At 42.4% G+C, this 15,242-nt stretch overlaps 2 protein-coding genes across 8 annotated transcripts in view; both read left to right on the top strand.

Moving 5' to 3' along the window:
- The first annotated feature begins 1,091 nt into the window (after positions 1-1,091).
- On the top strand, positions 1,092-5,418 carry RIPPLY2 (ripply transcriptional repressor 2). Its single transcript, XM_036318151.1, is given in 6 exon segments — positions 1,092-1,148; positions 1,150-1,223; positions 1,225-1,359; positions 1,551-1,629; positions 1,957-2,012; positions 5,154-5,418. Coding segments are annotated over 6 exon segments (549 nt in total). The 3' UTR covers positions 5,302-5,418.
- Positions 5,419-9,260: 3,842 nt separating this feature from the next.
- LOC118660017 (cytochrome b5 reductase 4) overlaps positions 9,261-15,242 on the top strand; it is a 68,497-nt gene continuing 62,515 nt past the window's right edge. For 6 of the 7 annotated variants that reach the window (XM_036316894.1, XM_036316899.1, XM_036316895.1 and 3 more), the window contains exons 1-2: positions 9,264-9,476; positions 14,879-15,032. In XM_036316894.1, the coding sequence (XP_036172787.1) occupies positions 9,402-9,476; positions 14,879-15,032 (229 nt within the window). In that variant the 5' untranslated portion in view covers positions 9,264-9,401. Of the gene's footprint in view, positions 9,477-14,878; positions 15,033-15,242 lie in introns of all 7 variants that reach the window. The other variant, XM_036316898.1, reaches the window with a different exon arrangement.

Here is a 15,242-nt window from a genome sequence, read left to right as displayed (position 1 = left end):
TCACTGTTGTAGGGCATTGAGACAGACATTAAGTACCTATCATTACAGATTTCATTATATGAAGCAAACCTTATCTCACCTTCCTAATAGGCCTTAGATATTAATCCAGTGGATTCTTTTCCTATGAGTAACTGAATGAATAGCAGAGACACTATACTTACATTCAAAGTGTATTTTTTATCTACAACTTTTAAGATGAAGTCAGCTCTAATATTTAAAACATTTTGAAAAAATATGGCATTTATATGTCATCTTTCCTTTGAAGCACAACACTTATTTATCACATTTAAGGGACCTCTGTAGTGAGGGGTAATTTAAACAAGAGAAACGGGTCACAGAGAAGTTGACTAACTTGCCCCATATCATAACTTTTCAAGATATCATCATTCTCTACATACTCTGCCCCCACAAAATAATTTTCTAATTATCATTGAGTGATAAACTGCCAAGCAGTGACAGAATATACATAAAAATCAAGACTTATCTTCAGGGGACTAATCATATGTTGGGAAAAATCACGACATTGTATTATGACTCCAATTTCTGGCCCTCTTGGCTAGAACATTTAAGGTTGTACAATTTATCTCTTCTGAATTTTGTATTATCTTCAAATAATAATAGGCAGATATATGAACACAGCGTTCCCAGCCCTGGAGAGCCATCTGCGCCCCTCGGATATTCTTTTTATAAGGAGTCCATTCGTTCACGCATTTTGTATTATGCCGGAAAGAGGAGTTAAGGTCATTCCTTTTCATTTATTCGCATCCCATTTTTACAATACGGGGTGCAGAACCAGTTTCATTTGCCAAAGGCCAAAAAGCCCTGAGACTTGGGCGAGTCAAGCATTAATTACCAGCCACTTGGCCCATTTGCAGAAATACACAAAACGTGTAGAATCACTTAATTTTATCCCCTCCTAATCTTTTCACTTGGAAATTGGCTGCTCGGGCGAATGTTGTTTTTCTCTCCGCAGCCATGTGTGAAGAGCGATTAACAATCGCTCGACAAACCCCTTCCCGGGCCATTTGGGAGCCGCACGCGTTCACACCCGGGTTCAGTCCGTTTCGCCTTCACGCGCAGCCTTTTTGTTTATGCGGCGAGCAGGGCAGAGAGGGGCGGAGAGGGAGCGAACCTCTCAATGTGCAGCAGGCCTGGGGAGGCTATATAAGCTGCGCCGGGCGCGGGCCGTTTTGTGCAGGGGCAGGCTTTTCTGCGAGCTGGAGGGGCCTTCGGCCTAGCCCCGCTGCGCATGGAGACAGCGGAGCGCGCGGAGAGCGGGGCCGGCGAGTGCGCGCACTGCTGCCGCCTGCAGCCCGCGGCCCCCGAGGGCCCCGCGCGGCACGGGAGCGCGGACTCCGGGTACCGCCCTGCACTTCCTTTACCGCATCCCTCCAGCGCCTGCCTCTCCAGCTCCTCCTCTCCGCTCCCGCCCTCCACTCCTCTTCCCCTCCCCTCCACCCCACTCCCCCGGGGTCCACGCTCGGCTGCGATCGGTTCTGCCGAGTCTGGGCTCACGTCTCCTCTGCGCGCCTTTGCTCCCCACTCCGCAGATCCGGAGGCTTCTGGAGACCGTGGATTGACGCACGAGGAAAGCAGGAGGAGGAGGCCCCGCACCACGCCGAGGAGGTGGTGAGTGAGCCGCGCGTGGCCGGCCGCGCCTCCGAGGGGCGCAGATAGTTCTCCAGGGCTGGGAACGCCGGCCCGAGGGAGACACGCGCCCGGCCAGCCCCTCGCTTACGATCGCGCCTGCTGGTGGTCCTGCGGTGGTCCTACCCGTGGCCCTGTTGGTGCTGATGAGGCGAGAGCAATTGCGACACGGGGATCGGGCAAAAAGCGAGGCTGCAGAGAGCCCTGGGGTCACTTTCCCTGAGGGCGCGAGGAAGGCTTGGTCCCGCGAGTTTCCAGGTTCTAGAAAAAGGTGAGTGATAACTATGATTCATCTCCTTACGTCTCCAGATGCCCGGGATGACCGAAGCCTCTGGAAAGCTTTCGCGATACAAGCACCCAGTCAGGTGAGTGACAGGCCAAACCTAAGGTCTCCTGCTGCTCCAGCCCCTGGAAAAAGCCAGGGACTTTGCATGGCCCAGCTCAGCAGCTGGTCCTGCAGTTTTTCTATTGGAAAATCCTGTAGGTAGTATCTTCAAGGTTACTTTATCTTCCCAGTCCCAGAGGTCTTTTAACTCATCGAATTGAAAAATGTAGGCGCTCACACTCTCACTTAGAAGAACTGTTTATCAGCGCATACTCGGTAAGAGGCTTAAGGAATGTTGTATAAATAGGGAAAGTGGACGATGATATAGTAAAAGTTGAACGTTGACATCTTGTGCCTGCAAAAGTTGTTTGCTTTTTAAGGTCAAGGGGTCTGAATGCAATTAACTTCACACCAGGCAAAGTGTATATGTTCTTATTCTCCTGCAAACCAGAAGGAAGAAAGATGTTCACAGTTGCAGTTTCATAGCAAAGGGAGCAAAAGGAGCTTGCTACAGTAAGAGAAAATGGAAATGCGATGAAAATTCTAAAGGTCCCTGAGGGTCATAAAAGGGATCACAAGTTGTAGGGCATAACAACGAGGAGCTGGTTTCCTATTCTAATCACAGAAAGTCAGCCTTTCTGTAGGATTCTCTGTAGCTTTTATTCGGGTAAAAGGTTAATTTTGCAGTTTGCCTGCTTCAGAGAGCTGTTAGGTGAAGAGCTACATGATGTTTGTAACTCGCCAGCCTGGCTATGTGTTTATAGATAACATGTTGCTTTATTTCCTGCCATGTGCTAGCACTAGTGCAGGACACAGGAAAAAAATAATCATGGCCCCCTGGGAAGCATTGTGAGAGAGTTCAATTGGGTCAGTGTGACACTTCAGGGCATGAAGTGGGGAGTGGGGAAAAGTCAGGAAAGGGTATTATAGGTTGTGGTCTTTAAGTTAGCCAAATGTTTGTAGGTGGGGAAGGCAGGGCCAGAAGAAACAGCATAGGGAGAGAGATAACAGGGTCATGGAACAGCATGGCTCCTCTGGGAGCATCCAGTTGCTGGAATTTGGGTGTGTGAAGCTGTGGTCATTCCAGCAAGGACCTTGGTGCAGAGTTTTGCCCTGATCCTGTAGGTAGTATTGGGGATTACTCAAAAGATTTTAACGAGAAGAGTAGTGTGATCAGATTTATATTTCAGAAAAATCACAAAGGAAATGGTATATACTCGCAGTCTTAGAACACCAACGTGAAATTGAAAGGCATTGCAGTTGTTCAGACAAGAATGATAAAGAGCCATTCTAAGGCTTTGGATGTGGGATGGGACTGGGTGAGTTTGGGGTATACCTAGATGACAGTAGATTTAGGCTTATAATGTACTGGATATGGTAGATGAATAAGAGGTAAAAAGACAGAATGGTTCCCTCGTTCGTGGCTGATGACCAGGTTGAATGCTGTACTAACAGATTGGAAATTAGGGCAAAAACAGATTTGGGGAGCAAGATAATGGGTCCAATTTTCCATTTATGGTATTTAATGTGCCTATTAATGTGGGATTGCATCCCAGTGCAATGTCCATTAGGGAGCTGCCTATGTAATTCAGGGACTCATCATCAAGTTCTTAAGTGGAAAGGCAGACTTGGGAGCTTTGGTAAATGAACAGTTGGAGAAATCATGGCAGTGGGCCAGGTCATTCTGGGGAGTCCAAGAGGGGAGATGATCACTTGTGATAAAACCATGGGGGAAGGCCAATACCTAACCTGTATACAGAGAAAGAAGCTCCACAAAGGAGACAGAGCAGACTTATCCAGAAGTGGGAATTCAGGAACGTAGGGGGTGCCTTGAAGAAAAATGGCCAGTGGGAAATTCTGGGGAGGATATGGTAACAATTAAACAAGAGTCTTTGTGTTGAGCAATTCCAGTAACACATTAAAAAAATCTATTTGTTTCGTATACAAGCAATTCTTTCCTATTCTGAACTACTGTAGAATTATGTTTGCACTTCTCTTGTTTATTTTACTTTTTAAAATTTCTATCTTGAGCAGTATTATGTGTTTCTAATTCTTTTTACTCAATTGTCAACTTCTTGAGGGTAGGGATTGTGATTTATTCTTCTTTTAATTATGAATTATGTCCAGCATAAGAAAGCACTGAAATGTTTATTGAATGACTGCATTATTAATGGTTACTAATTTGACACCAAAATTGTAAACTATTTTTTACCACATTGCTAAAAACAGTTATAAACTACATTGCCTATATTTTTTTTTTTTTGCCTTTTAAAATGGAGTATACTGAGCATAATGTACCATCTTTTTGTTAGAATCACTCTATTATATGAGTTCATGGGGCTATTTACACTGAAATGACTACACTGTTGTTGGACATTCAGCCTTATCTCTACTCTTTTCTTTTCCTTGGATGAAAAATAATAGATCAGATGACAAGTGTAGTATTTTTCAAAAATTTGAAATTCTGAGGTAAACATGTTTACATGCGAATTATTTGTATGAAACCAGTGTCATTCTAATTCTCAATATGGTGTCCCAAATTTGATTGGATGGGGAAAGGGAAGGGAGACGGGTTCAAGATTGGGCTCAGAGGTAACCTTGCTGTACCTCAAGTTGTGAGCGCATAAGCAAACTTTTAAAAATAGTGCTTTTGTACTTTTCTAAACTTACATTGGCTACATCTGTAAGAGTTAAATGTGTGAGCTTTAAGCAAGATTCTTGGTATTTTCTGCCTCTGTGTAAGGGCATAACATTTTATTGTTTTTATGAAGCTGTCAGAATTTCTAATGTAATGGTAGGATTCATTTTTTTCCCTTAAGAAATTTGGAAATTGGAAGATAAGCCTGTTTTGTTTTTTTTTTTTAAAGAATAAATATATCTGTAATGCCTGGAGTAAGCTAAATATTGATCTTAGGTTTACACAGGGTTCAGTGTGAATTTGTTTGACTCAATTTACAACTTGGATAAAGATTTAAAATAATCAACCAGTTATTGATACTTTGGCAAATAGACTCCATGAAAGCTGTGATAGTAGCATTTTAAACCTATATCTTAAGACTGTGTCTAAGTGCATAAACTAATTGTTAAAAATACATGGAGTTCTTGACTTTGAACATTTCATGAGTAGAAGGATTCTAAATATAAAAAAGATAAAATGTATTATGTTGTCTGCTTTTTTCAGACTATTTTGGCCAAAATCAAAGTGTTATGATTACTTATATCAAGAAGCAGAAGCTCTTCTGAAAACTTTTCCAATTCAAGCCACAATTTCATTTTATGAAGATTCTGATAGTGAAGATGAAATTGAGGAACTGGCCTGTGAAAATTAATCTGATTAGTTACTTTTGATAATATTAAACATTTGTAGGATTTAAATTTAGTGTGCAAATATATCATAATTCTTTAAATTTATTTATTTGTATGTAAATTATTAATAAAATGAATATTTTGTAAGTACTATAGTAGTTGGGCCTTTTCTTTAAATCCCTACACTGTTATTCAATGCTGGAATTTAAAAGTAGGTGCCATTTACAAATATCTTGATTGTACTGTAAACATTTGGAGCTTACAAAAGATAATTTTGATCTCAAACTATGAAGTTTATCTCTAGTAATGATTTTGCAAATATTTAGTTATACTTTTGCATAGAATGACAATATTTTCAAACTGAATCTTGTAACATCTATTTCCTATCGATTTCCATTGGCTATTGTAGTTACAGATGAATATTATTTGATAATGAAGAAAATCACCTCATGTCCGAATTACACATTATTATTATGTATTTGCTAGCAGATGGTGAAAAACACTTTAAATCATTGTCTGTAATTGAGAATGGGAATTAGTGTCAGGACTATTAAATTTTAGGCATTTTTAATGAATGATGAGTCAAGTAATTCTCTCTTTAATACTCTTCTGCTGTCCTTAAATCCAGTAATAAAATAGCATGGGTGTTCAATACTTATGGCAGTACATTGAGGAATCCATAGAATTAAAATGTCTAAATGGGCATCACTTACATAGAGTCTAAAAAGGGCAGCCAAAAGGTCAGAGTTTGATAGTGTTATTTCCACTTTCTCTCCAAGGGGGAATTTGGGCAGATATGAAACATTCTCCAACAACATCACCTTCCTTTGCTCTGGTTTTCTGCTCTGATATTCTCATGAAAGCATTTTCTTATGGAAAGAGAAATAAGAAATTCTCAGTGGGAAAGAGAATATCATACCCAGACTCAGAGGAGGCACAGTGCTGAAGTGAAATACTAAGGTGCAGAGTGCACATGGAGCGGGCTGGAGGCGGAGGGCGCGGTTGCTGGAACTCTGTCCTTAGGGACGGAACTGAGAGCAGCCATAACTGCTCGCTCCGGCCCGCCCTGTAGATCCCTGGGGACCCACACCGCCTAAGCCCTGAGCAGAACCATTTGCCGGATAGCCTCAGGCAAAGGCTAGATTAGCACCGCCCTAGAGATCCAGCACAGAAGCTCTCCCACTGCAGACACAGCGGACCCTCATAGCCAGTTAGCCTGGAGGTCAAATCACCCCCGGTATTGCCGACAACAATCAAGGCTTAACTACAACAAGACTGCGCACAAAGACCACTAGGGGGTGCACCAAGAAAGCATAAAAAATGTGGAGACAAAGAAACAGGACAAAACTGTCAATGGAGGATATTGAGTTCAGAACCACACTTTTAAGGTCTCTTAAGAACTGTCTAGAAGCCGTCAATAAATGTAGTGAGATCCTCAAGAAATCTAATGAGACCCTCGATGTTATGATAAAGAACCAACTAGAAATTAAGCATACACGGACTGAAATAACAAATACTATACAGACTCCCAACAGCAGACCAGAGGAGCGCAAGAATCAAGGCAAAGATTTGAAATGCGAAGAAGCAAAAAACACCCAACCAGAAAAGCAAAATGAAAAAAGAATCCGAAAATACAAAGATAGTGTAAGGAGCCTCTGGGACAGCTTCAAGCGTACCAACATCAGAATTATAGGGGTGCCAGAAGATGAGAGAGAGCAAGATATTGAAAACCTATTTGAAGAAATAATGACAGAAAACTTCCCCCACCTGGTGAAAGAAATAGACTTACAGGTCCAGGAAGCGCAGAGAACCCCAAACAAAAGGAACCCAAAGAGGACCACACCAAGACACATCATAATTAAAATGCCAAGAGCAAAAGACAAAGAGAGAATCTTAAAAGCAGCAAGAGAAAGAAACTCAGTTACCTACAAGGGAATACCCATACGACTGTCAGCTGATTTCTCAACAGAAACTTTTCAGGCCAGAAGGGAATGGCAAGAAATATTCAAAGTGATGAATACCAAGAACCTACAACCAAGATTACTTTATCCAGCAAAGCTATCATTCAGAACTGAAGGTCATCACCACCAAACCAGTATTATATGAAATGCTGAAAGGTATCCTTTAAGAAGAGGAAGAAGAAGAAAAAGGTAAAGATACAAATTATGAACAACAAACATGCATCTATCAACAAGTGAATCTAAGAATCAAGTGAACAAATAATCTGGTGATCATAATAGAATCAGGGACATAGAAAGGGAATGGACTGACTATTCTTGGTGGGGAAAGGGGTGTGGGAGATGCGGGAAGAGACTGGACAAAAATCGTGCACCTATGGATGAGGACAGTGGGTGGGGAGTGAGGGCGGAGGGTGGGGCGGGAACTGGGAGGAGGAGAGTTATGGGGGGAAAAAAGAGGAACAAATGTAATAATCTGAACAATAAAGATTTAATTAAAAAAAAAGAAATTCTCAGTGATTGGTGTTTTAAAGTAGATTTATAGAAGAATACAACTCTTTTAATGTGAGAGAAAAAGAGTACTTTGCAAGGTAAAGGTAACAATAAACTATGGTAATGAATGAAGTTCCTTTTAGCTCAAATACATTTTTTTCACAATAAACATTTCAATTGCAAATAAAGAATGTTTCTGCAATATTTCAGAACAATAATAGGCAGAGGTAAAGGTCTGAGATGGTTACCTAGCTAAGAAATGCCTCTTACTTGAATAGCTACTTATATTTCCTCATTTTCCTGTCTAATTGAAAAAATTGACAGACATTAATTTACAGACACTTTAAGGACAAGGCAATTGAAATAGGGCAAGTTCAAACCATAGTTCAGACTCAGGAAAAGTTAGTAATGGAATGAGGCTGTGGAGAGTCATTTAGAACTATATTTCTTCTGAAAACTTTCTCCCTTCACTGCATTCTGTTCTCAGATGTGTGTGTTCCCCAAGGAAAATACTCATCAGGTCTCCGATCCGAAACCTTGAGACTTAGAGACTGTTGTTTACCTGCATGGTATTTGTGCTTCTCATCGATATGTTGGAATAGTATGAAGAACCACTGCCATTTATTGAGTGCCTTCTTTTATTTTTTTCTTTTTGATTAAGGTATTACATATGTGTCCTTATCCCCCCACAATATGATGTATCTCAGAATCACCATGCTGAATGAAAAAAGCTGGATGCCACCGAAGAGTGCATATTTATATGATACCATGTATACAGAATTTAAGAAAATACAAATTAATTTATATACCCAAGGATATGTTTGAGTGCCTTCTTTTAACCAGGCACTGTTTTATGTAGTTTACATCATCTTATTTAATCCTTACTAAAACATAAATTCATTATGCAGATGAGAAAATCAGGCTTTGAGATACTAAAGTACCTTGCATAACCTGACTCTTAAATACTACAATGGGGGGTGGGCTGCATCAGTATACAATTCCTTGTATCTTTTAGGGAAGGCAGGAAGTTAGATGAAGAGGGAAAACTCATGAGCAGGCGAATGGAGCATAAGACTTTACTAAGGTCTTTGACTCATAATGTCAGTCATTAGCGGGGGTTCTTAAAGGTGGAAGTTTTGTCTTCACCTCACAGGAGTGGCTGTTTGCATTTGACACCTTGGTTTTTAAAGCTTCCCTTTCCTTTACAGCTTGGTGCCTTAGAGGAGAGTTTCAGAGAAAACAGAATTCTAAGTTGTGTAATGGTAGTGCTTGTTTAACAATGGACAGGCACTTGTGGGTGAGTCCGCAAGCATTTGGTCTTAGATGCGGTCAGCACCAAGGCTAAGGAACAGTTTCACTCTTATCTTACGCAGAATAGCTGTCACGTCCCCGCGGTGCTGAAGTTCAGGCAGAACTAACGGAGCATGCGTACTTTCCCCTGGTTCCGCGTCCCCTCCCCAGCTAACTCCCTGTCCGTCACGTTGGCCCCGCCCTCCGCGACTCGACGTGCTGCGTCATGACGCGCCTCACCCCGGGCGACCCCGGAAGTGGGTCGGGGGCTTGGCCTCTGCCCGGCCTCGGAGCCGGCGCGGGAGGTGTAACCCCGGAGGGGTCCGGCCGAGCGATCCCGTCCAGCGGCGGACCCTAGGCAGGGCCCGGGCCGGGGGTCCAGGATGCTGAACATCCCTTCCCAGTCTTTCCCAGCCCCCCGCTCGCAGCAGCGCGCCGCCTCCGGGGGGCGTAGCAAGGTAAGCGGCTGACAGCCGCGGACGGTCCAGCTCAGCGCTTGCCTTCCGCGGCGCTTCGGGTTCCCGCACAGCCCCTTCTCCCCTTCCTCCCCTCTCCCCGCTCCGGTTCTCACCGCCGGCCCTTCCTTTCCTAGTTGGCAGTCTTTCTGATCCCAGGCTGCCCCCAGCCCTCGAACTCTCCTGACCCCCTCTCACCTCCTAGTCGCTTCTCTTCCCGGCCTTTACCCCGTCCTGCCCATTCCGTTCTTCCAAGTCGCCCCGCGGACTAAGTTCAGATGTAAATGACAGGCCTGGCACCGTGCTTCCTGCTAATAGGGACTGAGTATTGGCTTTCTTCCCTCAACCTGTCCTCCTCTCTGGTCTTTTGTTCTCTTTCTGGGGTAGTTCTGAGGGATGGGGGTCCCAGCGGAAGGGAAAGGTTGGGCAGGGGCGACAGTGACCTGTGACTATCCCTGCAGGGGCGGGGGCTCCCCGAGCTCGGGGAGATCGGAGAAGGGAGACCACATGTCTGCAAACCTGCAGTTTACGGAGCCTTATCCTTGTCGAAGTCATACTGCCCTTCTTTCTTCCTCTGGTACTTCAGTTTTTGTGTTGTTTTTTTATCACTGCCTTTTCTACTGATAACACTTGATGACTTCGAAGCGAATATACTCTTTAAGTTTTTGTTGAACCTAGTTACCGTTAGCAACAGGTGGAATACAATCTATTTTACATTTGCAAGATTTAATAAAACCGTCTCCTTTGCTCATTGCAACATGAATTGCTGGCTCCTGTTATTTGTTGGTTCCTCGTTCTGTAACCACATCGTGGTTTTTTTTTTTGTTGTTTTTTTTTTTGGTTTTGGTTTTTGTTTTTTGGTTTTTTTTTGAGACTTCCACCTGCTTGGAACACTCCTTTTTCATTTCTGGGCTCTGGGGGCTTAGCATCATTTGGGACCTTCCCCGTCTTTCTCTTCTCTCCCCTCCCCTCCCCTCTCTCCACTAAGACCTGGAGTTTGACCCTAGATCAGAATTATGGGTTCAGGGATCTGTAGCTCTCATTAGCTTTTCAGAAGTCTGTGAACCCAACTATAATAATAGTACAGCCGAGATTTATTCAGTGCTTACTGATGGCCATGTATGCTCTAAGTCAGCGGTTCTCAACCTGTGGGTCGCGACCATCGGAAAACACACATAGCATATCAGATATTTACATTACGATTCTTAACAGTAGCAAAATTACAGTTATGAAGTAGCAAAAAAAAAAAATAATAACTTTATGGTTGGGGGTCACCACAACATGAGGAACTGTATTAAAAGGTCGTGGCATTAGGAAGGTTGAGAACCACTGCAAGTGTTCTCATTGCTTTACTTGTATTCACCCGTTTACTCTTTACAATGATCCTATGAAGTGGATGCATTTGTTATCTCCATTTCACAGAAAAGGAATCTGGTGAAGAATGTTGCCTTAGATCTTACGGGCTTGATGTGATGTGACTCTGTGGCTGTGGTTTTTTTATTTATTGTTCCACATGTCATCTAGCCATTTAATTATTTGTCCCCTCTTCCTTGATATTTGACCTGTTTCTCTTCGTAAGCTGTAGGGAGCAGCTATAGGGTCAAGCCTTGGATTGACCTGTGGCAGAGCCACATACAAGTCCCAGCTTGAAGGGCAGAGCCCTCCCAGCACAATTAAGCTTGACCTTATAGTCCTCCCTTGTTCCTTCCTAGGTAGCTAATGGGCTGAGGGAGGTGCAGCAAGTGCTGCCAAAACAAGGCTTGAGTAAGGAAACTCGCAATAGCATTGTAAACATGTTGACCACTCCCCTTGTTTTGCTTTGTGTGATCTGACTGTAAAGTTGGGCTTACAGGCTGGGTCACTGTTTCCTCATCCAGGCAGTGATCCACCTGGTCCCAACTGTATTCTCTTGTCTGTTTTCTTTAATCCTTCACTGCCCCTCCTCAGGTTTACCCCTGGCTGTGCTGGACGCGGTTCATTAAGCTAAATGTTTGACTGAATAGGATAGCCTTCCCAGAGAAAGAATCTATGAATTAGGTTATAAGTTTCTGCCCTTCTCCATTAAAACTACTAATCATTTTCTCAATATCCATTTAAAGGAGACAATTTAGAGGCAGACAAAAGATTCACAGGTGGTGATGGCAAAGGTGAATCTTTGGGTCCAAAAAAGAGAACAAAATAAGATTATTGTGCAACTCATAGGGAAGCTAAGACTGTTTTTGTTTTTGTTTTTTCTTTGTGAAACAAGCTACTCTTGAACATGTTAGAAGCTGAGTCAGGATGGTATGAAATGGGTAGACTGAGAAATAGAACCTAGTTGGGGAGGTTGTATATCATAATAGTTAAAAATCAGGGACTTTTAAAAAATATGTTTTTATTGATTTCAGAGAAGAAGGGAGAGGGAGAGAGAGAAAGAAAGAAACATCAATGATGAGAGAGAATCATCGATTGGCTGCCTCCTGCATGACTCCCACTGGGGATCGAGCCCAAAACCCAGGCATTTGCCCCAACTAGGAATCAAACTGTGACCTCCTGGTTCATGGGTCGATGCTCAACCACTGAGCAACACCGGTTGGGCAAGCACAGACTTTTGAATGAGAAAGACCCAGATTCTTTTCCCAGCTCTACCACTTAACCTCTTTGACTCAGGTGTAAATGGAATGACAATACCCATTTTATAGGGCTGTTAAGTGAGATAATGTTTCTTGTAGCACAGTCTTGGTATACTGAAAGCACTCACTAAATGTAACTAAATACCTCTCATCTTTTATTTAAGTATCAAGGATTGTTATGTACAACCCTTAGCACAGTGCTTGGCTAAAGTATACACTCAGTATTTGATAGCTATTATTATTTCTACTAACACTAGTAAATAAATATTTACTGAGAACCTACCTTATTCTACAGATAGGTCTCTATTTTCAAGGAGTTTACTCTAGTAGGCTGCATGGACTAGTAAACAGGCAGTTATAAATGCCATAAATACTGTAATAGTGTGTTATGATAAGTTGGGGTCAGAGAAGGCTTCTGGAGGAAATAATGTCTGTGGTGGAGTGAGGTGATAGATCCAGGCATGGAGCAAGTGTTTCATTGCAGTCAAGGAGTCTGTTTCCATTTTCCCATTTAGCTAAAACATATAAATGGGAAGGAGCAAAGTTAAACCATGGAGGTAAGCTATGACCTAGTGAGGTAAGCTATGACCACTTCTGAAGGGCCTGGTAAACCACTGTGGGAAATTTAGAGACATCATTAGAAGGTAATGTAGGGAGCCACCAACAAAGGAGGGAGGGCCCATGATTAGATTAGCATTTTCAAAAGATTGCTTTTAACTACCATGTAGAGTATGGAATCCACACAGACAAGAGAGACAAGTGAATTTGGTTTGTAATGGGAAAGATCATAATCTTACCCTTTACTTTGTTTATTGGGAACAAATGACCTAAAAGATTCAGTGATGGTAAGGATGAGATGATGTAGGTTGATAGGAAGGAATATAAAATTAGAAAGACACCATAGACGTGTTAACTTGGTTATTTTGGGGGTAAATACATGCCTAAAATAGGTATGACTCAGGAAAGTGAGGTATGTACATGTCTTAGTCTGTTCTGGCTGCTATAACAAAATACCATTGGCTAGGTGGCAGATAAACAATAGAAATTTATTTCCCACAGTTCTGCAGGCTGGGAAGTTCAAGATCAATGCATGAGCCAATGGCCAATTCTGTGTCTCATAAAGGCCTCATTCCTGTTTCATAGCTGACTTTTCCCTCGTCTTCAAAGGGCTGAGGCATCTCTTTCATCTCTTTGATCCCATTCATGAAGACACTGTCCTTAATACCAAATCACCTGCCAAAAGCCTCACTTCCTAATTACCATCATGTAAGGTTTAGGATGTCAACATAAGGATTTGGCTGGGGGTTAGGAGGCACAAACATTCAATCTGTAACAGTAAACTTCCTTGACTGTGCCTGTTTTTACATTAAACATCCCTCTGGTCCTATGCTACAAACTAGTTATACAAGTTTAGATAGTAGTCCTATCCCATATGAATGTCTTGAACATTTCTACTGGGTTGTCTTAACTGGTTAGAACACTAATAAATACTTCTCATCTAAAAGTTTTGAAAATGTATTTTGGGGGAAAACACACACACACACACACACACACACACACACACGAAACCAAACATCCTATATAATAAAGAGGTGATATGCAAATTGACCATCACTCTAACATACAAGATGCTGCCCCATGTGGTCAAAGATGGCCAGCAGGGGAGGGAGGGCAGCTGGGGGTGACCAGGCCTGCAGGGGAGGGCAGTTGGGGGTGACCAGGCCTGCAGGGGAGGGCAGTTGGGGGTGACCAGGCTGGCAGGGGAGCAGTTAGGCATCGATCAGTCTGGCAGGGAAGTGGTTATGGAGTGATCAGGCTGGCAGGCAGAAGCAGTTTGGGCAATCAGGCAGACAGGTGAGCGGTTGGGAGTCAGCAGTCCTGGATTGTGAGAGGGATGTCTGACTGCCGTTTAGGCCCAATCCCACTGGTATTGGGCTTAAACGGGCAGTCAGACATCCCTTGAGGGGTCCCAGATTGGAGATGGTGCAGGCTGGGCTGAGGGACACACCTCCCCCCCCCCCCCCCCAACACACACACACACACGAATTTCATGCACCAGGCCTCTAGTCCTGTTATAAATCCTCTGGGCAAGGGTAGGCAAACTTTTCTGCAAAGGGCCAGATAACAAATATGTTAGACTTTGAGGACCACATAAGGACACCCATGTGAAAATTATCCTTAGCTCAAGGGCTTTATAGAAACACGCATGGGCCAATTTGCCAGTCCTTCCCTATAGTGTTACAGTGTTACTATTTTCCATTATTTGATAACCTTTGTTTTTTCAGTGGATTCTTAGAAAATTAATTGCTACCTAGTCATTTCCAGTATTCTGTGTATATTGACAATCCAAAAAACCCAATTTTAGCCAGTTGTTTATATTTTCTTCTATCAAATCTCTCTTGATTTTTAAGGCAAAGAAATTTTGGTCCAAATTGGTAAGTGACTATAATGTATTAGTGACAGAGCCAGGACCAAAAGCTGTTTTCTGACTCCACGATTAATACTGTTCGTGCTACCATTATGATGAACATTTGTGTGACAGAATTTCTAAGCCCTGCCTCATAGCCCAGGAATTTTATACAATGTTCTGTCTATAATTCTAGTTGTAAGAAAATGATTTTGACAATCTCCTAAAGCTATAAAGAATATTTATAGAATTCTAAGATTTGCATTTTCTTATTCTTTTTAATGGGAATAAGAGTAATGAAGTAGCCTGAAGACAAGCAGCAGGAGAGAAGAAAAAGCAACTAACTTGAAGAAGCCACATATAATTCTTCCCTTTTCCTTTTTTAGGTACCTCTAAAACAGGGCAGAAGTCTCATGGATTGGATTAGACTGACCAAAAGTGGAAAGGACTTAACAGGATTAAAAGGCAGGTTAATTGAAGTAACTGAAGAAGAACTTAAAAAACACAACAAAAAAGATGATTGTTGGATATGCATAAGAGGTAGGTGGTATTTATGAAGTACTGCAAAAAACATTGGGTGGACCTTCCTGTTGTAATGCTTCCTGTTATTTGATTCACAAGTAGATAATAAAAATATGCCTTATGCTGGACAATAAGTTACATAATTCCAAATTTGGGCAGTATTTCTTCCTTCCATACCTGTTTACATAGTATCCACACTATATTCTCTTTTAAAGAAAAGAAGTGTTT

This window comes from Myotis myotis, unplaced genomic scaffold (genome assembly GCF_014108235.1).
Source record: "Myotis myotis isolate mMyoMyo1 unplaced genomic scaffold, mMyoMyo1.p scaffold_m19_p_7, whole genome shotgun sequence".
Taxonomy (NCBI): domain Eukaryota; kingdom Metazoa; phylum Chordata; class Mammalia; order Chiroptera; family Vespertilionidae; genus Myotis; species Myotis myotis.
The sequence above is the reverse complement of the archived record's forward strand: the minus strand, read 5'-3'. Positions and strand labels throughout refer to the sequence as shown.